Below are 26,471 nucleotides of genomic sequence, written 5' to 3'. Positions count from 1 at the left end.
ACTACTCCTCAGCCAGCTGAATGACAATACCAAACAGAACCTGCTGTGTCAAAAGCCAGAACTTGAAAGTTTCACTACCCACACAGGCTTTTTCCCCAGGAATGGAAGGAAAACTACCACCTCTTCACGTAACAGGGTATCCCACCAAAACATCAAGTCTGCTCCTTTATGCTAACACATTTTTGTCATACCTTTATTTTTTTCACAGCATCCTGGTTCAGCTTGACACCTCCCTCCCCTAAAAGTGAATTGACTTGCTAATCTCGTTCGGCACATTCCACCTCTCCCTGCCCTGAATCAGATAACTGTTTGCACAATTAATCAGCAAAACCCATAATCATGGGGTTGCAGGTTAGGGGAAGTGCAACCCTACACTCTCCTCCCCTCTCCCACTCCCAGCGGCAGGTCCCTGCCTCCCTCTGTGTCAGACCTTGCAGTCATACTGCAATAGTTCAAGTGCTTGATCCATAAGAAAATAGAACATTAACTCACTCTGTGGCCAAAAAGCTGCTAGGCAGGACAAATCCAAAGTAGCAGGAACATAAAGGCAGGGACTGCAAGCAGGACTGCCCCTTACAGCCATGACTAGCTAGTTAGGCCAGCTGAACTCTTAATTTCAAATCAACAACTGCTTGTCAGTAATTTTGTGTTCGGCTGAAATGAGCTGTGGATAGCTTCTCCAGTGGGAGAAGAAAGGTAAGAAGAGAGGTGGGCACAAGCAGCTCAGAGTAGGAGTGAATTTTTCTTCCACCAGTAACAGATCTATTTCAGGGTGATCCCAAACCCCGTTTCCCCTCTCTCACAGTTATCCCAAATATTGAAACTGTTATTTAACTGATCACACTAAGTGAGAGGACAGAAAAATCTACTGGGAAAAAAACTGAGAGGCCAGCAAAAATCCAAGGTCATAAACCTCTTTAAACAGTTCCCTTAAAATATAATGGGACAAGGCAATTGTCATCATAGTAAAGTAATTGCTTAACAGGTTACTATTTAACAGCTTTAATATAAACAGAAAAGGACTTCACCCATCTTACAAGAGATTTCAATGCTAATTGCACATGCCCCACTGATCATATTCACAGCACCTCTTTAACAGTGTATCCTTGCCATAAATCCAGTCACAAAGCCACAATACCCCAGCAAAGATGACTGGACTAGCAGCAGTGCTTAGAGAACTGCACCCTAATTCTATTTCAGGGGCTGATTTCATTTTCTCTACTGCATACAGCAACCAGAGGTCTCATTTACTTGTCAACATTGCCTCTGTCCCCATATATGTGTAAGTTCCTCTGACATTCACATGCCTTTAACAAACAAACAAAACTCCTTCCAGAAAAGCAAAGAAACTTGTGGCAATAAAACTTGTGGTAGCAGATTATAAAGATCACATCCTGCTGCAGATTAAACCAGATTTTAAAACTAAGCTATTCTTCAGAAATGACATTAACAGGCTGCCACACACAAACGGTAATTTATAAACACATCCTTTATATTTCCATTTTATTAATGAAGCCCAAGATCAAACTCCAACTCAATCACTTGAACTGGTCTTATGTTCTTTCATTTTTGGCAACTATTTTACCTGACAGTGAAAACAAATACTTTGCTTCCTCCTTGTTGTGCTACAACGTATAAAGCAATATCCCGGTACTTACTCTGAATCCATATATACCTTCCAAACTTCGTACTGCTTCTTCAGGCTCCCGCTGCACTGGCTGAAATACAGCTCCCTGCCTGTTTCAGTAAAATACAGTAATTTGTGACTGGCCTTTAGCACTGCAAATACTGCGAAGCCTGGCTCAGCTGTGCTGCACGCTGGAGAGACAGCGCGAGGCTGCCTGGCCCCTGCCCCATCACGCACGGTTCCCCTGGAGGGCAGACATTAATTCTGCGTATGCAGAGACACCCAGACATTAATTCCGCGTATGCAGAGACAGCGGGTAATGCAAGTGCTCATCAGGATGCCCTTAAGGACTCAAAATGGCCTTTAGACACACGCAGATCAAATGCATACTGTGCTTGAATGCCCAGCAGCTCTGCACCTGAGCCATAAACTGCCAAATCCATCAGCTTTGGACCTTAAACGGCCATATTCCTGCCATTTAATACAGGAAGCAGAAAACAGTTAATCCTGGCTCAACAACAGGGGAGGAGAGTCCTTGCGAACGCACAGCGAACCCGCGGCAGCGTCCCGGGACCCTGCGCCGCCAGCCGCGCCGCGCCGGGAGCCGCCGCCACACGGGACGCGTGGCCCAGCCGCAGCCCGGGCTGCCACCCAGCTCCTTCAGAGCCGAGGCCGGGCCGAGGGCAGCACACCCTCACGGGGGCAGGCCGGGCGAGGGGAAGGCGACAAGCACACGCCTCCCCTGGCGGGCCTTCCCCAGCGCTACCAGGTGCCGGTGGCCTCAGGAGCCGCTCGCCCCCCACGGGGAGGGTTCGGGCACCTCAGCGCCAGCCGCGGGCCGGCCCCTGCCCCCGGGGTACAGCCGCCCAGCGGCAGCCGCGCACCCCCGGCGCTGCCCGCGACACCCAGGGGCGCCCCCAGAACAACGCCCCCGGGCCCGGGGCCTGACCCCGCCGGCGGGGACGGAGGAAGGGGGTCTCGGAGCAACCCAAGACCATGAAGAAATCAAAGGAGGAAAGCAAGACAAAAGGTGAAGCAAAACAAGCGGAGAGCCGAAGGCGGCGGCGGCCAGGGAGGTGACCGCCCGAGCCCCGGCCGCACCGCAGCCGCCTTCCCAGCGCCTACAGGCGGGGAGCCGGGGCCGCCGCGCCCGCCGCACCCCCCGCCCGGCCACCGCTCCCGAGCAGCCCCGCGGCGGAAGGGGCCGCCGCCGCACAGGCGGGAAGCGGCGGCGACGCCCCCGCCCCGCCCCGCCCCCGCCGCGAGCACGGCAGGTGCACGGCCGCCCCCCCGCCCGCCGAGCCTACCCGCTGCCACCGCTGCCGCCGGTGCTTCCTTCTTCCTGCCTGGCCTGCGCCGAGGCGAGCGGCCGGGCGCGGCTGCGGGTCGCCGCCCGGCCGCGGGAGCTGCGCGGCGGGACCGGTCTGCCTGGGCCCCTCCCCACCGTGCCGTGGATAAGGAGGGCGCCCCGCGGCGGCGGGGCGGGCTGCGCCACTCCACGGCGGGGTTCCGGGCGGCTCGGCGGGCAGCCGGGCACCCCGGCGGCGGCGGGCCGGGCCGGCAGCTGCCTAGAGCTGCGCCGTGGGCCGGGCCGCGCCGGCAGCGCGCCCCGCGGAGGCTGCGGACCGCCTCTGTGACGGTGGGCGAAGCCTCCGGGGGGAACCGCTACCCTCTCCCGGCCTCCCGCGGTTCCCCGGGCCTCGGCCGCCGCGGGGCTGAGGGGGCGGTGGCGAGTCCTCGGCCCGGCCCCGGCCCGCCGCGGGGAGCGGAGCCGCTCCGTGGGCCGGTGCCGCCCGCCGTCCCCGCCGACCCACCTGTCACCCCGGCGGCCTCTCCCACCCCGGGCGCTCCGGAGCGGCGGCCCGACGCCCTCTGCTTTTGCCTCTGGTTCCCTCATCCCAGCAGGTCATTTTCGTTTGCAGCAACCGTACGTATTTCAAAACTTATTTATATAAACGTGTACTTGCAGCTGCAGCTGTATTTCTTTATAGCGACCATCTCACCAGTGCAGATAACCCTGCGCTGGTTAGTTCATCCAAACTGAACAGCTGCCTACAGTCACCTTGCGCAGGTTTTGATTTCTCTGTATAACTGTTTATGCCTTGTAAGTATCACCTGCCTGGCACAAGAAACCCACTTAAGATGCTCACTAAAATGTTCAGTTTTATTTTGTTTCTTCCCTCTCATCCTGCACTGCCTGCCCTGGTAATACCAATAAAAGAAATTTTGACTCCCAGTGTGATATTACTTAGGCCCCATATTTCAAACACTGCAGACACGTTGGTTAGCTTGGCTCTGCCATCCCACTGGCACCTTTCCTTCACTTTCTCCCAGTCAATAAACAAGCCCTCCTCCCTTACGACAACGTTTGCAGAACCAGGGTCTCGGTGCTGCACCTGGACCATTGCAAATGCAGATGGGTGCTACACAACCTGCTGCTTTTAAGCTTGTCACTGGCAGTTGTTGATTCCTGCTCAGGCTCACATCCTTCTAGCTGAGTTTTGCAAGCAGTTTGTCAGAGGTTAAAAAAGTCTTCATAACACGTCCCCAAATGCTAGAAAGCTCCTACTTGAAAAGCTAATACACTGCTTTTGATTTTCATCGATCTTACCTTTTAAGGAGACTGTTTTGGTTCACAGATAAAAGCAAAAGCCACTGCTTGGCATCAGAAGGTCTCACGTTAGCACAGCTTTTACAGAACCATGTTGCAGTATAAGACAACCGACAGTCATCCAGTGTCTCAGGGAAAGGACAGTGCATAGTTGCTTTTTGACAGTACAGCTCCATGTCTCTTATGAATCCAAAAGAAAAATCATCTGCCCCAAACCCTCAGCAGCTCAGCTGAAATGGCTGATGCCCTGGGCAACAGGGCCTACTTAACTCTTGGAGGGCTCTTAACATTTGGAGGTGGAGCACAAACATGCATGTCCCAGCACTGCTTTAGCTCTCCACATGTCCTGTCCCCTGTATGATGATGGTGTGTGAACTGGAGAAGGAAATACTTCTAGCCTCCTTTCTTCTTCTGAGCAGGCATGTTGTGGAAGTGCCCTTGTCTTACCAAGAGGGCATTAGTTCTCTGGGGTGGAAAAGCACATGGTAACATCAGATATAGATGGTGGGGTTACAGCCAGAATGAAGCATCTCTGTATGTTGATATTTATCTTTTCTGCTGTAACAACCATTTAGCAGAGGTAAAACTAGTCAGGGAATGCTCCTCCAAAAACAGTGAATTGCATGAATCATGTTGCTGCACTTTTGCACCAGCACGGGGAGGCACCCAGGCACTGTCTTTTCTGACTGGCATGAACACAGAAAAATGAAGATTTGTCTCTTTACAACAGAAAAGGTCAGACCCATCACAGTGCATTTGTTTGTATACATGATTAGCCATCCCAAATTATCACAACGACTATCATCATCATGTGGGATCCTGATATTTTTAAAATGGATGTCAGCTTGGCCCTTTTTAAGTTCCTTTAATAATTTAAACTTGCTTGAGTATCCTTCTATCTTCAGTTACAAGCGACTTGCAAAAAGCGTGACCTAAACAGCCGCAGAAATCTCTGATATTTTTTCATACTTAAAAGTAGAAACTGCATCTCCCATTAAAATAAACGTCCCTCATAACCCATTCCTCTAACATCACGGAAACCTGCTGGCTGTCACACTTGGCAGCTGAGCAGCTGCTCTCTCTGCTATGCCGGTGCTGGTCACCAGCAGCTACTACAGTTGCCAGAAGCTGTCAAGTAAGTACAAATGCAGAGGGAAGTGGCAGCATGAGCTTGTGCTGTTGGTTGCAAAGCAGCCTGCTGGTATAGAGTATCAAAGGAGGGCCAGAGGTTCCTCAGAGATAAAAGGAGGTCTACAGCCAGGAATAAATGGTTAAAAAAACACAGAACACACACACACAAACACATTTTAAATAACATATTCGATCTAGAGCCTCACAGAAAAAAATAAAAAAGTCATTTTGCCAGTTCCTTTGCAGAAGGAAGTACAAATGAAAGATACAGTCCAGTAAATGGCTGTATTGGGTAGCAAGCGTGGCAGTGGTTTGGCTTTCTAAGCCTCTAGCAATGTTCACACTAGAGGAAATAGAAAAGGGCATGTTCTTGTCTGCAAAACCAAACAGAAGTAAAGATGTATGAGTTGACAGATGCTTAGCACGCCTCTCCTGGTGCTTCTCTCGGAAAAGGTACCCTAATTTCCTGGTTGACAGTTAAATTTTATGTCTGCTGAACAAGAGTGGTTAGTGCTCTTAAGTCCTGAAGTAGCAAAACATACTGAAGTTAGTGGATGTCAGCATAGTCTTTCCTTTTCTGAACAGGTGATGCTGGTTGCACAGAGGTCTGAATGCAGACTATGGTAACCTTTAGCTGATTAATGTATTCATTTTCTTTCCAGTAGATTGCACAAGTACATTTTAGTATTCATAATTGCACAGATGGAAAAGGCTAATCTGTTTTGCCACTGAGTGATCTCTATGTCTTAGGGGATCAGAAAAGTTCATAACTTCTTTATATAATAATGGGTTGTTAAATAGTATTTTACTATATAAAAATCGATATTTACTTAGGCTTTATTCCACACAAGTAGCAGGATTCTCAAGACTGATATAATCACAGCTTTTAGTTGCCATTATTAGTTTTACATGCTTTGTTTTCCCAACAGAGCAGCTGGGATATTGTATAAGCAATTCACATTAACACTGGCAGCAATCCAAATATGACCTGCCATCAAGCCTTGGCAGATAAAAAAAAAAATGTCCAAAAGAGCCAAAATAGAAAGAGACTTCAAAAGATATGCCTGTATAGATGGAAGCAGACAGGTATAGCAGTGGCCGCACTTAGAAATGGCTGGAGGTAAGCCAGCTGTGGTCTGGAAGCTATCTAGCTGAGTTAGCACAGTATGTCCTGCCTGTTGAGAAATTCTGGAGTCGGCACAGCGCCACATTAATATGACTGCATAGTTTCCAGACTGGTACTTTCATCGCATCTAGCTTGCCAGGAAGCTAGTGAGAATCACCAGTGAGTAGCTTTAGGAAGAAACCAATGGACAAGACCACTGTGCCAGCACAGCCTTTTCCCCAGCCAGACCAGGATGGTACCTGAGTACTAAAGGCTACTTATGAAGAAAAATTCCTATAGCAAGTGGAACATTGAGAGGGAGGGGCAGTAAAACTCCCTCCAGGCCTCCTACATAAAGATAGATACTGCTATGACTGCAGGGGACATTTAGGAATAATGGCATTTATTTGAGCCCTGTGTGTTGCTTAGCAGGTCTCTGGTTCCATCCAGAAAAATGAGATCAGTGGTGCTGACTGTATGCTACTCTGACTCACCCCGGGGTTTTCCAGAGGGGTGGGCAGTGGGACTGTTAAATCACCTCCCACCGTCTAAGGAAAGATCTATAAAAAAGCAGTTGTGGCAGCAGTGGTGTCTGTTGGGGTAGGATCTGCTGGAAGGAGTCCTGGGCAGAGCTGCTGCACGTGACCTGTTGCTACAGCAATCAGTGGCCCCTTTAGGTAGGATGGAGGTTCCCTGGGTGGAGACTTAGATCAATTCTCATACCTTCAGCCACCTGTTCACAGAAAAATGAACAAGAATGTACTGAGAGTGCAGAATTAAAAAACAAACAAACAAACACCAAGCTGTATTATTTTAAACGGAATCTGTAAAACAATATATAGATAATTTTTCATTACAAAAGAAGAACATCTATTTTGAGGAACTTATCTTGAATAATTTAATTCTGCTTCCAGCAGAAAATGGGAGACTTTCTCTTGTTACTTTGCCCTTATTTCTACTTTTCTTAAATTTCCTGGAGAGCTGAGTGGAAGTGAAGAAATGGCTACAGAAACAATTGCTGAGGATTAAACAGATGGAAACAAGCGAGTAGACTACCAATCGATTTAATTTCTCCATGTTTGTGGACTTGATCACTGGAGGGCAGTTAAACAAGAAAGGAGGACTAAGGCATTATTTTAATAGAAATCAAATACCTGAACAGTTACAAATACCATGGTAAAACACAGTAGACCAGAACAGAAAGCTTATACTAAAGCAGTTGCCTTGCAAGTCATGTCTAAGAAGATGAAGTACCTTTAAAGGTATTCAAGCTGACAGGAATGAGGAGGCAGCAAATTAGTCCCATCTACCTCAGTCATTTCCTTCTCTATTGAATCCATTCTGAGTTACCAGCTAAGGATTTCAGATAGTTTGGACAAAAGGACTGGACTTCTTAAGCTGTATGTCACAGCTATGACTAAATAAGTAAGCTTAGGTTTGAGGTTTTGTTCTTTTAATGAAACAAAACCCATTTCCAGAGGAAAGTAGAGAAAAATATAGTATTAACACTGCTTTATTCTTATACTGACTATAAAGTATTTTTTTATCTCATGAATATCAACTGCTTTCTTGTTAGCAGTAGTAACGCTGACTGTTGTAAGTCTTGAGAAGAGACATTAGCAACAATTTCCTAAATGGAATAGAAGTGACCAAGCACTTTAGTGGAACGGGAGATCCCTTAGGTAATAGAAAATACTTGACAATTTTCCCTTATTTCTGAAGAATGGAATGCACTCTGTACTTCAAAATGAGCAGTTAGGTCAGAGAAATGGGAGGCAGGGTGTAAATACAGCAGAACACTTTCCCTTGGATATTTTGCAGGAGGGAACTGAAACTTTATATTTAGCCAAGATGCAAAAAAGTATTATTGGTATTTCAAGAATGGCTTTCATACAAACATTTCTTTTCTAATCATCCCACCTTCAGGATATCCCAATGTTAATTGTACTTGGAGGAGGCAGCGTAAACTGAATGCCTAGAAAGGTCATTTACTTGTTTTTCTGGCTTGGTTATGAGCACAAAAAGAGGCTTTCTTTACTCAGTATACAAACATACTGAACAGCTTTCATTTTGCCTGTAAAGGGCTTAAAAAGAGCTGTGTGGAGAGAAGTTCCCATTTTGCAAAGGATTTTGACATTTTAGAATCTGTTTTCATTCTGAACTGGAGGAAAAATACCCCAATATATGAAAGTTAGCGACAGTAAATTCCACTTTGTCCACGGTTTGCTCCCATGAGCTAAAAAAATATTTTGAATTCTTAAAAGTATGTCTGGTAGTATATATTGCAGAATAATAAAAAGGCCTGAAATGTTTATTCCCAAATAAGAAGTCTCTTTTAGACATTACTTTAATTCCTAATCCCAGTTTTCTTCCAAAAGGCTGGTGAAATCACCCTGGTTTCTATTCAAGTTTCAGGAGGAAGAGAGCTGGTTTCATGTTTTTTCCTGAGAACTCCAGTTTACACTTTGCTAGTATCTGATACTGACCATGGAGTACTCTAGACTGTGGTTTTAGCTTTTATAAGGAGAAAGATGTAAATGACTGTCTTCTAAGAGACAACAAAATATTTCCCTACAGATTCCTGTTCTTTAAATTCCTGTCAAAAGACATAATCTTGCCCGGGTCTGCCCTACCAAAAGCCATAAATGGTCATTTGCATCTCTAATTTAGCCCAGAGCAAAACTCAAACTGACTTGAGTGCCCAAGGACTGGCCCTCACAAAGTGCTGTCAGTAATCACTGAACAAACAGTATGTGAAGTGAGGAAACCACACTGCGAATCAGGCAAATTACCTTCACTCTTCCTATTAATTCTGAATTTGTTAATTTTTTAATTTGAAAAGGCGGCTCCCTAGAGCCACATTGCTGGCAGGGTGGAGACAAGCTGGTTCACAGGGGCATTGCCCCTGGAAGAAGGATGCATGGTAGAACAGGGGCATAGAGCAGGGGGCTCCTAGAGGGCAGGAATGCTGGAGTGCACCCTGCATCAATTAAGAAGCATGCTGCCTTTACCACATCAGTGGTGATGTATGCACCCTGCTGTATTTTTATCACCCCTTTGAAGCAAGAGACTGATTGCAATATAAAGGCAAACAAATAGTACTGTTGTTTCTAATGTTCACTGTGCAACGTGTGTTTTCAAAGCTTAATCAGTGCTGGAAGGAGCCCCCAAGGCCAGGCCTGGCACAGCATTTTTCTTGCAAAACTTCTGCACTGCCAAAAGTCTCCCACTTCCTAACACAAGGTAAAGTCCAAAGAGAGCCAGGAGTGTAGCAGGCCTTAAAAGTGCCTTTTGGCCATTCCTCCCTACGGAGGAGCACTGTGGCTAAATTCAAAGTGAGGACCTGCAAAGCAGGATAAAGGGCTGTCCAGGGCTGTCCTTTCCTGCAGGAGTAAACTTACGGGGTCCTGTGCCTAGCAGTCTTTTGCTTTGCTGTATCACTGTCTGCCTCTGTTTGTAGACACCTCTAGCAGCAACAACTTTGGGTTTCTCTGAAGTTTTCTGTCCCTCCAGGACTTCTGCTCAAATGGCAAACCAGGAGCTTCTCCAGGGTAGCTTGCAGCTGCAGCAGCTGCTGCCCTCTCCTGCCAGGGTGATTGACAGTCAGTGCCAGCAGCTGCCAGCTGAGCCAGCAGTAAGAGCAGAGCAGATGATCAGCACATCCACTGACTCTCTCAGGCCTCTTGCTGAATGAAGTTTATATGCAAGATCAGAGTGACCTTAAGAATATTTATGTTATTATGTTGGTCCTTTGACGGAAAAGGAAAAAGAACAAGAAAATGAGGATGATAGCAACCTTTCTTTCAATAATAACATACTTAAATCTTAACTTTAATCTGACATTGAAACAAACCCAAATGCAACTGGAAGACCAGAACCTACAAAACATATGCTCCTTGTCATTAATTATATGCATCTGTATAAGCTGTAGTTGTCCTCACAAGACCGTAACTGGGTATATAAAACTTTAAATGATGCTTCCCTCATTTAGGTCAAACAATGTGATCCTGACATACAGAGGTTTGTGCAATCTGCCACTTCTAGGTTCAGAGCAGTGTAAATCTTATGAAGAAATCGTTCTTGGCTGTTTCCCAAGAAAAGTGAACTCTTCCTCCTTCAGACCCTTTCCTCCTTTAGGACTTTGAAACGATACATCGAGCAAGAGCAGTTAAAGATCATTAGGGGGAGTGTCTCCAACGGCTTGTCACTGCTTCCTGTTTGTGCCACAGCTGTTCTCTGGGCTACATCAAATTTGAAGCCAAAAGACATAGCCAGTTATTTTTGTCATGGAGTTTAACAGGGTGCACCTCTAATGCATCCCAAACATATTCTCCCTTACAACTCTGAGCTGCAATGTCTGCTTAGAATTAATATGCCACTCACAGACTAAGTAACCAGTTTTATAATTAGAGACATTACCTTACCATAGATAAAATAATTCAGCCATCCTTAGGTGAAAGAAGAAACTGAGGCATCATCAGGAGTGAGGAAGGAGGAAATGCACGGACTATGCTTCAGATAACACTCATATCCTGTTCTGCAGAAGGTAAGCAATCAAAGCAGTAGTTAATACTCTGCAGTTACTTATTAACTTAACAGAACAGTCATTATGCAAATTAGGCTTCCCTAGTCAAATGCTGGGGATGTGCAGATAACACATCTATGTGGGGATAACCATACAGTTTTGAGTTAATAAATGCATAGCTTCTTAATGCTCTGCCAGCTAACAAAGTTTAATTTCAGTGGTTTTAAATGTTTCAAATGGAAAGCACTCCTAATTAGTAACTGGGTATTAACTCAGAAGCCCAAATGGTTCCTGTGACTTAAGAAAGCGGTGGTATTTAGCAATAGTTCTCTTCCTTTTTCATCTTTGCCCAACTGAAAACAAAAAGGCACATATGCCACATAAGTGACACATCTTAATAAATAAATACTATGTATTTATTATCTAAATACTGACTACTTAGATTCCTACCTATGAAAACTAAGAAAATTACCTGAATATGTAGTATATCTTTGTATAGAGATGACCCTGTTTTTCTTGTGGTTTGGGTGGTAAAGCTTTGACCTACAGTCTAAAGTGACCTCCATGTTTTCCAGCCACTTGCCACTCCTCTTGCTGCCTATCTCAGAGCATCACCTCCTCTTCCCTGTGCTTAGTTAGCCAACTGCTTTACACCACCCATATCCTCACATGGCTCCCCTTGTGAAACCTTGACCATTCAATTATTTTGCAAAGTGATAGTGAGGTGATCTGCCTGCCTCCTGTATCACTGACAGGCCCCAAGTCCTGCCAAACTCCTGCAAGCGCTGTGAAGCTGCTGCTGTGCAGAGGAGTGAAGTACCATTCACATTCAGCAAGACAACCCACCCTCAACATCTGCAGGAGGGGAGCATGAGCTGTAATGCAATCATCATCAACTCACTTAGCCAAGGTAGATTTTTAGGGCTTTTTCCTCTGTAAAAAGTAAGAAAGCACTACCTCGTATCAAGGTAAATAAGATCTTTTAAAAGAGAGATTGATTTTGAGTACTGCAGCTCCTATATGAAACATTAATGCAACAAAAAATATAAAGCAGGTCTTTTCCATTTGGGGTATTATTGATACATATTAATGGACTGAGGGTGTCTATGATGTACTTTACCTCCTCTTTTTCCTTGTGAGCTACTCCCTTCTACTCCTCTTGGCCTTTTGAGAAAGGAGAGCTCTCCTCATGCTCCCCTGCACTGATTTAGCTGTAACCATATTAGTTCAGGAGGCTCTTGCCTGGCTGAGGTAACTGAACCTGCCATCTGAGTTATGTAGATCACTGCTGAGGCTGACTGAGTAGAGGTGTTTGGAGAAAAGTCAGAATACAGAGAATTCCCTACATATTAAGATCATTGAGAATTATTGTAACTAAAAGGAAAAGAAAAAAAAAAGTGACATTAAAGCAGTTGTATGTGTGAAAGCAGAAGATGCTTAAGTGGTGTAAAAACCTGACGGACTCATCATTCTAATATCTCACTAGTAACACTGTTAGAACGGCCACCACCACAGTTCGGTGCGATTTAGAAAAAATAACAGGAGAAATTAACGCACAGTCCATTCGTTTATGCAGAAACATGGGAATTTCCAGGCCAGGTCACACAGCGGTTTGGTGACTTCCAGTGCCTAAGCTCCAGAAGTGATTAGTGCCAGAGCATTTCCCTCCCTGTGTGCTGACCCCTGAATTACCCATACAGACCATTCAGATGCTCTTTGCATATAGAAAAGAGAGAAATCTCTTCAGAGTGCCCTGAAATGCAGGGCCTGACTGCTAATGGTATGCCAGTGCCCCAGGCGTGCCAGTGGCAGCCCAAACGTGCTTCTGTGATGCCTCTTGAGCACATGTGGGTCCTCTGTTTCCAGCGGTGCCATTGGGTGTGCACCAAGCCAGCTGTGGAAATCCTGTGGGATTTCAGTGGCTCGAGCTGAATGCCGAAGGCTTTCTGGCTGGAATTTAGGGAGTGTACTGAATTTCCAGTGGGATTCACCAGGCTGTGTGTGGGGAACACGTCTGGTCTGTTGAGCAGATGAATGAGAGTTATCATCAGGCTGAAAACGTAAGATGTGAAACAAAAAGATAAGATCCATGAACAGGAATTTTTGAACATCATTAAACGTGACAGAAAAGAAAGAATGCAGGAATGGTTTTTAAATCTAAGACGTTGTTTACAGGCCAAACCCGCCAGCTCTACTGGGAGCTCTCTGAAGACTGAGGGCTCTGAGGTCACATCTCAAACGTCACCAGCCTGTTCCATGACCATGAGGGTACAGGGCGGGAAAAGCTAAGCACAAGCCGCAGGAGGGAGACCAGTGACGGGGAAAGGTGGCGTCCCGCACCCCGAGCGCTTATTAACACGTCAGTCTCCTGGCGGCTGCCGCACCCCTCCCGGGCCTTCGGCGCCGAGAGCCACCCGGCAGCTCGGCAGCCCGGTAGCCCGCCCGGGGAGGGGGCAGCTCCCCGCTCCCGCCGGCCGCCGCCGCTTCTCCTCAGCGGCCAGACGGCGGCCCCGCGCGCCCCTCCCGCCCCGCCACCGCGGAGAGGGGCGGGGCCGGCCCGTTGCTCTCAGCACCCGGGACAGCAGCGCGCGCCCCGGCGGGTGTTGCCATGGCAGCCACGGCGGCGGCGGACCCCGCCCTCCCCCGCGCGCCTCGGTTGCCGCGGTGACGGCGACGTCGCGGTCATGTCGGACCTGAGCTCGGAGCTGACCGAGGAGGCCGAGGCCGATCTGGGGGTCCGTCGGGGCGGTCTGTGGGGCCGCTGAGCAGCACGGGCGGGGGCGGCCCTGCCCCGTCCCCGCTGGGAGCATCCGCCGCCGAGGGCGAGGGGGGGAGCGGGGCAGGCCCACCGCCACGGGCACCTCGGGCGGCCGGGGGGAGCGCCAGCGGGGAAGGGAAGAGCCAACGTGACCGGCCACGGGGGCTCGGGTACTGTGTGCCGGCCGTGCCCAGCCCGGGGAGCTCCCGGGGCGCTGCTTCCCTGGGCACCGGCCTCTTGCAAGCGGGGCTGTGCCGTTTCGGTTGGGGCCTTCCTGACTTTCTCTAGCGGATGACAAGTCACCCGTACTGCCCAGCGGTGTGTCAGGGCGGGAGGAAAGCCTCTGGGTGCCAGGATCTGGTGAAAATGTCTCCATAAGCAGTACATCTATTGGCCAGGTGCTCCTGCAGTCTGTGATTCAAGCCACACCGGAGCTTCTTGAGCAAACACTTGTTTCCTCTCTCTAATGAGGTTAGAGTCAGTCAGGTCTAAACAATTTTTTTCCACACTTGATCAGGAGTATGATGGTGAACGCAATTCAGAAGGCGAGCAACATGGACATGGAAAAGCACGTCTCCCCAATGGTGATACATATGATGGAGAATATGAACATGGTCTCAGAAGTGGACAGGTAAGACAATGACAGAAGGCAGCCGTCGTGCTTATGTTTCAGCAGTTCTGTTAGTTTGGGCACTGTACTGAAACAAGAGTGAGAACTGACAAATATTTTATCTATACCCAATACATTTCAGGGGACCTACAGATTTAGAAATGGTGCTTGCTACACTGGAGGATATCTTCAAAACAAAAAGCATGGCCAGGGAACTTTTTTTTATCCAGATGGATCCAAATACGAAGGTAACACACTGAAGAGAGTTCCAAGGATTTCTATAACTGAAATGAGACTTCCCCCCCAACCCCAAATGAAAGGAGATGATAGTGAATTGGAGAATGTATTATTTTAAGAAGATGAATTTGCTATGAAATTGGTTTGTTTGGGTTTTTTTGTTTTTTTTTTTACTGCAAGGTCTAAGAAGTATGTGTTTTACTTGTGGGAATTCATGTTGATTATTGTGCGGAATGTAGTATTTAGTAGCAGTTTATTCTTCTTGTCGTGTCCTTGTCTCAAGTAGGGTGTTCCAAGTTCTGAAAAATATTAAATAACTTTTACAAATCAGTGCAATCAGTAGAAGATAGTATAGTTACTTATTTCTGAATAAGGATTAGAACCACAGATGTGTTCAGGATAAAATATTTCAGGACTTTATTAGGTCTATTCTTAAAACATTGTCTACTGATTATCACTTTCTCAGGGAGTGGGATGCCTCTGAAATTTGAAGAAATTGAAAGTCACACTATTTCCCCTCTTCCACAAGAGTACCTGAAGGATTCTGAATATCAGTTAGGTTTCCATGGACAACATTTCCCTGGAATAGGGAAATTCTAGACAAGAAAGATTATTTGCATTGTGAGGGCTTGAAAAAGAGAGCAACAAGAGCAGCCCAGTCTTGCCTTATGGGAGCATATGCATGTGTCATTTAAATTATTTTTTTAATTTCTTTAAAGTTTGAATAGAAAAGTAGTTAAGACACTCAATCTAGCATCCTTTTGAGTATATATTGCTCCTGACAGACAGGAAAGTTTTAGCAAATGTGTGAAACTAAAATAGTCCCTCTTTTTATTTGAGTGGAAATGTCACATTACCTAATGGCACTGTCATACATGACCAAATTTAAAGACAGGAGCAGGATGTTACATGGCTTCTTGTGTTCATAATGATAATGGAAAGTGATGATGAAGACAGACTGTGATGGACAAAATGAAAGAGAGGTCAAGCAGCTGCATAAATATATGTGGAAAGTGAGAGAGAAGGGAAAAAAGAGCAAGGGTTTAGAATAAGGAATGGTGTAAGGAATCACAGTGGTGTCATAGTTTTCTTTTCCTTCCCTAATAATTCACGTATGATAACTTTACAAGCTGACCACTATATCACACAATGAAACAAACCACATCTCACTCTGTTTTTATCGTATTTTTATTAAAGGAGACTGGGTGAATGATCAGAGACACGGCTACGGAAAGTATATGTATGCAAATGGAGACACCTATATTGGAGAATGGTTTAACAACAATAGGTTTGTTTCATTCTTACAGTGATGTTTCAAGTCACCCAATGGCATTAAAATGTAAAGTTTATTCTCAAGGCATGGCTGACTGCAGTAAATCAAGTGCTACTGGATGACCTTGGCAATTTAGTCCAACTTGAGCCATTTCAGCTACTTAAATAATACAGTTTTAATACCTTAAGTATAACACATCCTGAATTCTTAATATTCAGTAATAGAAAGCAAAATTATTATTTTCTCCTTAGGCATGGGCAAGGTACATATGTCTATAAAGACACAGGATCTAAGTATGTTGGTGGTTGGGTAAATGGAAACCAGGAAGGAGAAGCTGAACTTATCCACCTAAACCACAGATTTAAGGGCAAGTTTTTGAATGGAAATGTAAGTGTGCTGAAAAGCTCTCTATTCATCTGAACAGTAAGCATGAAATTGTCTTAATTTGATCTGTTTCCACTTAAAATAAGAAGCTAGGCTCTTGATCTTTTGCAGTATTTCTTGTACCATAAGTGTAACATATGTGTCTGTGTCTGTAGGTCACAATGCCAAGTTTCTCTGCAACTTTGCTTTCAAACTATGCTGTTATTGACTATAGTATGAATTTTGTAGTAAAGTGTATTTTTCATTTATATGCTTAGAATTTACTAACTTTATAGTTCTGCTGACTTCTTCCTATCTTTGTGCAGCCTTTAGGTCGTGGCAAATATGTCTTTGATATTGGGTGTGAACAGCATGGTGAATACATAGAAGCAGAACAGGTAAAAGAAATAGCGCGAATTATACTGAATATCAGAGAACTCAGTAAATCAAATCTCGTGTTGAGTAATCTATAAAATGCCTTATAGACACTGATGTTAAAGTAGATCTAACCAGTCAAAAAAGGGTAGAAACTCATGCTTCTTAAGAATTAATGAGGTTTCATTTTGCTTTTTTCTTTAGCTTCTCTACTGTGTGAGCTTTGACAAGTACAAGGTGTGATTTTTGCACTACTTGCAAAAGTTTCAAACCACAGAAGAATGTAGATGTAATTATATATTTAACCTGTATTCTACTTTGTTCTGAAGACTAGAAAACAATGAAAAGTATTTCTTCTTATATTTCTGAATTGCTTGATGCTATGTGTACAAATGGTAATTTCCAGAAGATTCATGTTTTGGAAATATGTCCCATTGTTGTTCTGGTCCTGTTAGGAGCTTAATAGCCACAGCTCCTAATAACTATAGGGAACCGCTGTGATCAGAGCCTGTTTTTCCTTCTCCTTTATGCATGAATGTTTTAAAACATTTCTGATTAATATGGTGCAAAACAGCTATAGAAATAAGTAATATATCTTAATGTTATTGTTTTGTTTTCAAGAAAATATGCTAAATTTTAGCTTAGAGTTTGCTACTTCTGTCATCTGACACATTAGTTCCCATTACACACTCAGTTCTCCAATGCAGCAATTGTTTCTTAAGACAAGGACAAAACCATAATTGAAAAAAATTCCTATCATTAGTGATAGAGATTTGCAAAACATGGGGACTGTTTTGCTTTCTTGGATAAAACCAAGATATCCTCAAATTGTCAGATTCATATGAGTATCCAAAGCAGTGTGTATCTAGTATCCCCAGTTCAGTTGGGAATTGTTAGATGTGCTGATTTTGGAATATTAGGCCATTGATGTAGGAGTTTAAACATGAACTTAAGAACCCAAGCACTCAGCTTCTGAAAATCATTACTCTCAGAAACAATAATTTCTTCTCATGTGAATGCTGTAGTGACTGTGCAAAGCAATGGACAGTGCTTTGTCTCACTAAAGTAAGATTAAATTTTGCCTCTTTGCTTTAATTGAAGTAATTGCAGAACAAGGCCCATTTAAAAAAAATTAAAAGAAAGTAGCTTGCAATACAGGTGATGATTCCATTACTAAGGCTCCTTCATATTTGGATAAAATAAAGCATGATTTTAAAAATAAAATAATAATCTTCAAATTTAAAAAAACATACGCTTTGTGCAGTATCTTACTGCTTCCTAGATCCCTTCCAAGGTCTTCCCTAAGCAAAGACTGAGGCAGAAAGAGCTGTTTTGCCACTCTGTTCCTGTGTAACATAGACAGCATAGCATCTACTGGACAGAGCATCAGGTCTTATCCACCGCTGTTATACTGTAGGTAGGCACAGAGGAGGAGATGTAGTTAATAGGCTCCTCACAGCCATTCTGTTTAAGAAAGAGAAAAAAAAATTAGCTTAAATAAAACAAGCTGGCAAGCATTGATCATTAGTAATAGTCAACTGACTTCATCAAGGTTCAAAGTGTAGTTCTCTTTCAAAATTTGTGGCTGCTGAAGTTCTTCCACCTGTAAATACTTTAAAAGGCCATGTCATTGCCATTTTGAGGACAGATAAAGGTTTTAGTACAAAAAACGATCATAGAATCATAGAATCATTTAGGCTGGAAAAGAACACGGAGTCCAATCATTAACCTAGCACTGCCAAGTCCACCACAGAACCATGTCCCCAGGTGGCACATCTACAGGTCTTTTAAAAACCTCCAGGGATGGTGACTCAACAACTTCCCTGGGCAGCCTGTTCCAGTGCTTGACAACCCTTTGGTGAAGAAATTTTTCCTAATATCCAGTTTAAACCTCCCCTGGTGCAACTGGAGGAAATCTTAGTTACTCCCTTAATAGCCTGTAAGATGAGATGTTGGATTTCGTGAGTTTCTTCTAGGATAAAGGAGAAGAGGAGGAACCCTCATTACTTGTCACACCAAAATGGAAAGCATCAGAAATTACCAAATTAACTCCTCAAGGGGAAAACACACCTTTTCCCAGAAAAACCTCCTTAGTGGTAGCAGCAGAAGCAGAAGCAGTGGAAGAAAGAGCAGCAGCAGCAGTAACTGAAGAGGAGAAAATGCCAGCAACTACAGGTTTGTTCTGCTAGAACAGCTGGAAACTCCGTGCTTGGACTATCCTCCAAAACTGTGTTCTTCAGGTTTAACATCAAGTGGTATGAGCGTTTTGTTTTTTTGTTTTTTTTTTTTCATTTGTTTGTTTGTTTGTTTTCTTTTCCCTATAATTTACCACATATTGAATGTTAGGAACTTCCAAGTCTGTTCATGAACTGCACAATATATATATATCTGTCTGTTTTATCTCACACAGCATAATGAGATAAAACTGTCATAGGAAGCCTGTAAATCATTTTAGTCTATATCATGGCTTGTTATACACTTAATTATAAACAGTCACAGAAGATTTTGTGGGATTTCTCATGTGAGTAAAGACTACAGACCTCAGTAGGAGTTATTAGCTACTGCATGAAAACAATGGCTGAGTGCAATTTTGTAAAATTAATTTGCTTTGCCATTTCTAATTTCTTGTATTTCAGTCACTGATGGGTCTGCTGAGGGTAGTGATGATGAGCCTTCCCTTCATGAAGCATCCAGGGAAGTTTTTAGCCCAGTAAAGTATGCAGGAGAGGAAGATGAGGGAAGCAGAGAAGAAGAAAACAAAGATCAGGAGGATCAAGGTGAGGAATGGGGCACAGATGCTCATTCTTCAATTAACAATCAGGGTTTGAAATTATGTATTTCAATCAGCTGAAGAGATGCTGCTGCCGAGAGGTCCATTATCAAGGTGAAGAGACCATGGGAATCTAGACCTTTCATGAGGGGGGCAGTCCTCTAAAGATGTAAACTGCTTTTGAGTAGTCAAGTTTGTATACTGTAACAGTACAAATGAGAAGTGACAATCCTGTGCAGCATTATCTATGCATGTACAGTTGACAGCACTTGCACAGCTGACTTTATAAGTGATTGCATTTACCAACTTTCTTTTTTAATACAAAAATGAGAGAGAAACTGCAAAATTCATGAGGTTTTCAGCAATCCACTTTTCTGTCATGAATGGAACTGTGTATTCTTATTCTCTCAACTGAAGTTAGAAAGCAGGCAAAACAAATCTGAAGAAACAAATTTTAGATATTGTTATGCATTATGGTTTGAACAGTCTCTGGCTGATTTGTTTCTCCTACAAACCAAAGAGATTTGGAATTCAGATGCTCACATTTTCTTTCAGGCAGTTCAGAAGCTTGTTTTAAATACAAAATTACTAAGAAGCAACAAAAGGTTGTGTCTTTTATTGCTTTGTTTACTCATATTTAGCCTATAGGCCTCCACCCAACTGTGGTGTTTATATTTATTGTTAACTTTTACATATTTGAGGTACGAAAACATAAAATAAATTTATCCATTTGTAGTCAGTCCATTTTACAATAAGTCAAAGCAAAGCACTATCCACAGGGATCAGAAAGACTATTAAGACATGTGAAAATGCCTGGAGGTATACACTAAACATTTAGGTCAGCCCTAGGAATTTTTATAGTTTATTTGCTCTCATTTTTTACCCATCACCTCTGAAGGTGCTTTCCTGCTTCAGGACAGACTAGCCAGATAGCTGATTGATCTGCTGTGTAGGATTGACTTCTTAAAAGATCCCTGGGCTTTTTTTTTTTTTTTTTTTTTTTGGGTCAGATCCAGCAGAAATCTCAGCAGGTTTCCTGCATACCTCTGCTTTGGATTTGGCAAAAGTTCATTGAGCCTGGCTTGTCTCAAAGTCTCTTGGACTCAAATAACTATTTTGGCTGAACTTGATTCTAGTAAATTTTCTGGCCTACCACAATGAAGCAGTTCTGGTATCCCCATTGTTTTTTGTGGGTTTTTAAATGTTTGTTGTGTTTTTTTTAAAGAACAAATGGACCCAAGTATTTGTCAGAGACAGCATAGATGCAGATACCAATGCATGAAAACAGAAATGGGATAGATGTTCTCAAAGTTCCTTCCAGCTCTTTATTTCTAGAATCAAAGAGATGTATAATATCATCCATTATACATTTTTCATCATAGGTCTACATCCTTTATTAATTAGGCAGCATATTTTCCTTTTGTCTTTATGTTTAGTAAAATTAAGTTATAGTAAGAGGAAATGATTTGAAGAAAATATGCATACTGTAAAGAGCAGATGTAACAAAATCTGTTTTCATGCAGCCTTATATTCTTTGTCCTATTACTGTCATTTTTTTCCACAGAGGAATTCCATTCTCCTTGTTCCACATTTCTTATGATACTGTCTAAGTACGAGACATTCTTTGGCTATTCCAGAGTTACATATGGGCCGGCTGGCAGACTGTATGTGTGTACTGAGTCTGTCTGGCAGCTGACAAACAATGTATGACAATGAAATTCAAGTATTGGCAGTGAAAGGCAGTAGGGAAGAAGGACTGAGGTAGACAGAATAGTCATAGAATTACGTTTCCAGTATTTTATAACGAAATGCATCCCTACACCCTGTCTCTCCTTTGCCTCTGTAGGAACTACTGGTTTAGAGGATAAGGAAGATGAATCAAAGGAAGCAGAGTAATTGGACAGAACTAAAGACAAAGAGTCAAGAGTAAGCCTTTTATTATGGTAAACCTGCATTAGTTTTGTTCATAAAAGGCTGAGTTAAGATGCTTTGAATAAACATTTCTGTCACTGTTCTGTCTGGAATATATATCTCTGCAACTTTTATGATCTCAAGCGTGTGCAGTATCACGTGTATGTGTGTGTGTGTTGCAGCTCAGTCACATGTTTCTTATTTACCATATAGCCTTCCTGAAGTCGTTCGGAGGAGACTCTCTACTGATCAGGGTGAGGAAGCAGATCTGTAACAAATTTACAGGCCTGGAGCATGAGGTAGAGAGGTGCCAGCAGGTAGCAATTTGCTTTTGAAGCAAAATAACTGGTTTTGGCCCGGTAGGGGTAAAAGATGTTGTACTGATATTGCTGAAACAGATAAGGAAACGAGCCACATTAAATAAATAAAGTTTATTACTCCTTCTGTGCAATTTTTCTATCAAAAATGTCATAGTGAGAAAATTCCTATGCAGTCTTTCCCCTCCTATCTTACATGTCATTTTGTTCACAGTTTCTTATCACACTGGTGTGACTTCAGTGAGCATTTTTAGAGGTGGTTATCTTTTCCTCTTTTTGCTTGCTTTGGCAAACTACTGCATTTCTGTTATTGCTGTAGCTAGATCAAAGCACACTTGGCTTGCTAATGTTGGGGGCTTATGTCTTTTTATAAACAACTAAAAATGATTAGTTTACTTGCTAGTTTTAATATATTATATTGTAAATTTGAGAAATACCTGGACAACGTATTTCCCAACTCATTGCCATTTTAAAGTAATCTTCAGGTCAAGCTGAATTAATTCTTGGATGATTTAGATTACCTTTTCCCCTGCAGCACTGTACTGTTGTTAGTACGTGAGTGACCTCCAGTGGTATACCTGTAAAAAACCGCATCCTGTCTGGAGTACAATCAAGGAAAAAGGTCTGGAAGTCTCTAATGTATTACAAAGTGCTCCCGAGAAATTGGCTTACCACCAGTGCTTTAGTTGGAGGAGACATTTCACTGTATTTTCCAGAAATACCTTAAGGATAATTTGGAAACTAGTTAATAGTAGCTCCTTCATTCCTATCTTGGAGAGGAAGGACCCCCTGCCAAAACTTATTGCACAAAGGTGTGTTAATGCCCTCTCATCCTTCTGCCTCTTAACTCTTCAGTAATGAAGAAAGACAGTTTAGTACAAGATACTATGAAGAAAATTAACTCCATCCCAGCCAAAACCAGCACAGTATCCCAAAAGGTGATATTCCTTGAAAGGGTCTTTGGTGACATGCCTTGTTCAGCCTGTAAGCCCAGCAAAAAGGTTATCTGTAATCTGCTTCTGTAAGAGACATATGAAGACATGACTAGACTCTGTAAAGTCATGCAGCGCTCACAACCCTGCACCAACTCACATTCCTGTGCTAACTCTTCACCCAGCAGAGTCCTTCACAGGCTTGGGGTCCCAAAGTTGTAGCCACATTGGCACAGTGCTGTGTCTGAGCTAACAGACACCATTAGCACTTAAGGTAAAAAACATCGATGTTGCTCTGTGCTGAGAGCATCTCTCCAGGTGTGGCATGGACACAGGTCTTTGCATGAAGTGCTGCTGAGCCATGTGGGCAAATGAAGCAAGGAACTACAGCGCAGATGCAGGTGTCTCTGAATTTCAGTCCTGCAGAAGAACACAGAGAACTGCAGAATCTGAAGCTTGATCATGTACATGAGGTGGGAAACAAAGCCATAAAAGAGGTTTACACCTTATTTTTCTGCTCAGAATACACAGCTTGGTTCCATTCCTGAAGGTGAGCAAATGTTGGTGAGTCATTTGCCAACCCACACAATCACAGAGGTTTTCACCGGCAGAGGTATATCCACAAATTACTCTTAAGAGGCTTTTAAGTAGCACAGTTACTGTCATGTACTGGAGCAGTTTCTGAACCATCCTCAAGTACAGTGATTTTAAACTAAACATCACAGAGTTTAGTAAATTAGCAACTTTCTGACCCAAGTTCTGTGGGACCACAAAACCCAATTTCTTGACTACATCTAGCTTGGTATTTTTTATAAAAATTGATGCTTGCACAAGATTTTTTTGAATACATTTGTTTTAGATAATAGGTTACATTGCACATGGCATTTTTTCAATCTGTGTACTATTTATTCAGCTTTCTAGCCCACAGTTGGCAAGAGAAACCTGGCAGAACACCTGGGAAATGATATCTTAGGATCAGACAAATTTAGGGACAATTGAGCTTTAAAAGACAGAAATAAGGCCATTGTATTTTAAATGTGTTCTATCAAAATTGGATTAATCAATTTTCATAAACAGATTTGCAATAGAAATTCCTGTTGTGAATTAGAAAGCATACATGTATTAGTAGCATCTCTCTCTGCTCTTCATTCCTAGGCCCAAGCAGCATCAGAATACTGAAATGCTACAAGTTTAGGTCCTGGTTTTCAAAACACTTAATTACACGAGTTGTTCCATTAAGGAGGCACTTTCAGGTGGATTGTGTTGAATGCTTTTAACAATATGGGTTTGGTTTTGTTCTTTGCATCTGTAGAGGTAGGTGACACTGCCTCCTGGGTATCCTCACTGAGAACCCAGGAAGCTCAGGGAGATCCTATTTGGAAGTTTTGCACAGTTTTTCTCCAAGTTTTTCTTCTAACTGGGTGTTAGAATCAAGACACCTGAAGTGTTCTCCAGACACTGTGATCTCCACAAAAAAAATGGACCGCAAACCCCAATGATTCACTAAATCCTTCATGTTCCCCATAGTACAATCTTTCATTTGTTCAAAGCTTTTGTGCTTTTCTAAAGTTCGAAGAGTAATGAACATTTTAATTTTTAATCACCCTTTAAAGAAAGCACTAAAAGGTCAAGACCAGACTCACACATTCTTCTGAACTCACAATAAACAGCTGCATACAGTCTTTTTAAAAATTTCCTTTTGTTTCAGAGCACTGCAATAACAAACGTCTCAGGAGACAGACAAAAATCTACTCGACTGCTTTAATCTCTGCCTGATGATTTAAAATTGTGTAAAGTGAATAGAAATAACTATGGTTCTGAGTCAGCAGAACTGCACATTCGCCTTGCATCAGCATCAATGCTGACACAAGGAAAAAGATTTAGAAAAATAAGGAACAAAACAGCCATAGGATTTTTTTTAATCTTGCTTTTCAGAAGAATGGGATCCAAGTCTCCATCCAAGCAGTTCTGCCTAAAAGTAGTCACAGAGATTTCAATGTTACTATCCTTCCAAAGCATATGGAAGGAGCATTCTTGTTCAAAAAAATGCTGCTCCTCCTCCCCATCCCTCAATCACACCGAATCTTTAGTCATGTAAATCTGAAGTTGTATTTTCCCACAAGGTGTCACCATATATTAACTTCACTGTAGGTCTTTACCAAAAGAATTTATATTTTCAGTTTTTAAGATATAAAAACCCCATTCAGATTCTCTAGGTAGTACTAGAAACATTTATTAAAGTACATCATTTTATAATGAAATAGATACCATTAAAGAAAATTGCAATGGAGTAAAGCAACATCTATTTTTTGAAGTCGCATAAAAAATCAAGAAAATAATTTCCTATTTCTTTTGCTTACTAGAAAAACAACTTTGAAGCTTCCAAGGAAATTTTCTTCATTTCACCCATGTTCAGTGATCAGTTTCGTATTATGAATGCACCACATCAGTAATTCTCTCTCTTTCCTAAGCGTTAGATTTTGCAACTAATAACCCTTGTATGTTAAAGGTACAATTTCAGCTCTGATCTTCTAAAGTGGAAGAAGACTCTTTAGAGGTGAATCTGTGCTCACATGGGGTCCCAGGAAAGCCAAATGCAGGGTCCTTGTGAATAAAAGAGCTTGCCCTTGCCCTTTCAATATTAAGGCTGAGGTACAGTTTGAATGACTTTCTATTTCTGTTACCTGTTCTTTCTGTTCAATTGATTTGGACAGTAAAAGCAGAGAAGTCTTTATAAGTTACAGACAGTATTTTGCGACTAAGCATTTGTCCTCACCTGCTTAGCACTGTGGTGTCTGAATTAGAAACCATCATAAGACAAACATTTAAATCCCCCAAATGCTCTTTCCCACATGCTCTGAAGTTTAATTAATTGCACTCACTGCAGTAAAATTCATTGGAACAGATCTGTATTGGGGTGGGGGAAAGCGTAGTGGGATTTTGGTCCAAGCATCTTAGCAATCTGCCTGTTAAGTATATTTATTTTGCAAATAGTGTTGTTCGTGCTCTTTGGACATTTGATTAGATGCCAAGATAGGGTGAATTGGTTGCATCCTTCCTCCATGCCTTGGTCCTTTCCTGTAAGAAAGGCCCTACCAGACAGAGAGGCACTTTGCCCAGCCGTGTCCTTCTCTTCTCTTGGCACTGCCTCTAGAGCAGCCTGCATGCACTAGTTTGAGATAGGAACTTGATGCATAATAACAGAATTGCAGTGCCATAAACTGGATTTTAGTAATCTGATTTCTGCATAGCAAAAGGATTGAAAAGCAATGAGAAGTATTTTGTTGCTGTGTTGTACACAGTGGCAGCAGCATAGGAAAGCTGTTCAAAGAAAGGAGATGATGCTGTTCTTGCAGGTTACTTTTCACAACAGACCCATCCTGACAATAATTCTGATGTCATTGGGTGAAAGAAGAGACATCATTTGGTATTTTATTTTGGTGTTTTAAAATAAGGCCCAGATTCTTAACCCAAACTGGTATTTGTGGCACAATCTATGATTAATTTATAAAAGAATTACAGAAAAAAATTGCCTACATTTTTTTTTCTATATTTCTAATATTCCACATTATATGTAAAAAGGTAGAGGAAAGTTTCTCATTAAAGCACTTGAAAATTTATGTCACTAATTCTTTAAAAATGACCAATCTTTTAAGTGGCTTTGAAGACTCCTGTTCCTGAAGGGAGTTTCCTTTTTCTCTTCCTTGTCAGTGCCAACTCCATACCCCACAGGCAGGTACGTTGTGTAACAAGGAGAGCACAGGTCTCACCTGCCTCTGGCTCCATCCCCAGGCAGGCAGTGTGCCACCATGCCCTGCTCTCATGGAGTATCATTTGAGCAGCAGGCATTTTCCCTTCCCGTGTGAACCTGGAGCATCATTGTCACTCCCACCCATCCTTATTTTCATCTGGGTTTTTGTTTCACT

At 43.0% G+C, this 26,471-nt stretch overlaps 3 protein-coding genes across 10 annotated transcripts in view; 2 read left to right on the top strand and 1 right to left on the bottom strand.

Annotated features, from left to right (window-relative positions):
* Positions 1-2,956, bottom strand: part of SLC37A1 (solute carrier family 37 member 1) — a 43,119-nt gene extending 40,163 nt beyond the window's left edge. For 2 of the 8 annotated variants that reach the window (XM_040585154.1, XM_040585151.1), the window contains exon 1: positions 1,659-2,158. The gene's annotated coding sequence lies outside the window, so the exon portion shown is untranslated. Of the gene's footprint in view, positions 1-191; positions 1,636-1,658; positions 2,159-2,934 lie in introns of those variants that run through there. The other 6 variants (XM_040585153.1, XM_040585159.1, XM_040585155.1 and 3 more) reach the window with 4 other exon arrangements.
* LOC121083612 (translation initiation factor IF-2-like) lies at positions 340-13,461 on the top strand. Its single transcript, XM_040584177.1, has 5 exons — positions 340-351; positions 1,641-1,738; positions 2,945-3,554; positions 10,928-11,020; positions 13,175-13,461. The coding sequence occupies exons 1-4, from the start codon at positions 340-342 to the stop codon at positions 10,994-10,996; spliced, it is 789 nt and encodes a 262-aa protein (XP_040440111.1). The 3' UTR covers positions 10,997-11,020; positions 13,175-13,461.
* Positions 13,462-13,651: 190 nt separating this feature from the next.
* On the top strand, positions 13,652-21,387 carry RSPH1 (radial spoke head component 1). Its single transcript, XM_040585160.1, has 9 exons — positions 13,652-13,734; positions 14,275-14,388; positions 14,510-14,615; positions 15,802-15,892; positions 16,129-16,264; positions 16,567-16,638; positions 18,592-18,790; positions 19,252-19,392; positions 21,232-21,387. Exons 1-9 carry the CDS (start codon positions 13,684-13,686, stop codon positions 21,279-21,281), a joined length of 960 nt encoding a protein of 319 aa, XP_040441094.1. The 5' UTR covers positions 13,652-13,683; the 3' UTR covers positions 21,282-21,387.
* The last annotated feature ends 5,084 nt before the right edge of the window (positions 21,388-26,471 follow it).

This window comes from Falco naumanni, chromosome 2 (genome assembly GCF_017639655.2).
Source record: "Falco naumanni isolate bFalNau1 chromosome 2, bFalNau1.pat, whole genome shotgun sequence".
In the NCBI taxonomy this organism is placed as follows: Eukaryota; Metazoa; Chordata; class Aves; order Falconiformes; family Falconidae; genus Falco; species Falco naumanni.
The sequence above is the reverse complement of the archived record's forward strand: the minus strand, read 5'-3'. Positions and strand labels throughout refer to the sequence as shown.

Bases quoted from the DNA above. Each gene is read 5' to 3' on its own strand.
- LOC121083612 (XM_040584177.1), top strand. The intron at 1,739-2,944 runs TGTTTCAGTAAA...ACCCGCTGCCAC, and splicing joins CTGAAATACAGCTCCCTGCC to CGCTGCCGCCGGTGCTTCCT. The intron at 3,555-10,927 runs GTACGTATTTCA...AGCCATCCTTAG, and splicing joins CATTTTCGTTTGCAGCAACC to GTGAAAGAAGAAACTGAGGC.
- RSPH1 (XM_040585160.1), top strand. From the start codon at position 13,684: ATGTCGGACCTGAGCTCGGAGCTGACCGAGGAGGCCGAGGCCGATCTG. The intron at 16,265-16,566 runs GTAAGTGTGCTG...ATCTTTGTGCAG, and splicing joins GCAAGTTTTTGAATGGAAAT to CCTTTAGGTCGTGGCAAATA. The intron at 16,639-18,591 runs GTAAAAGAAATA...AGTTTCTTCTAG, and splicing joins AATACATAGAAGCAGAACAG to GATAAAGGAGAAGAGGAGGA.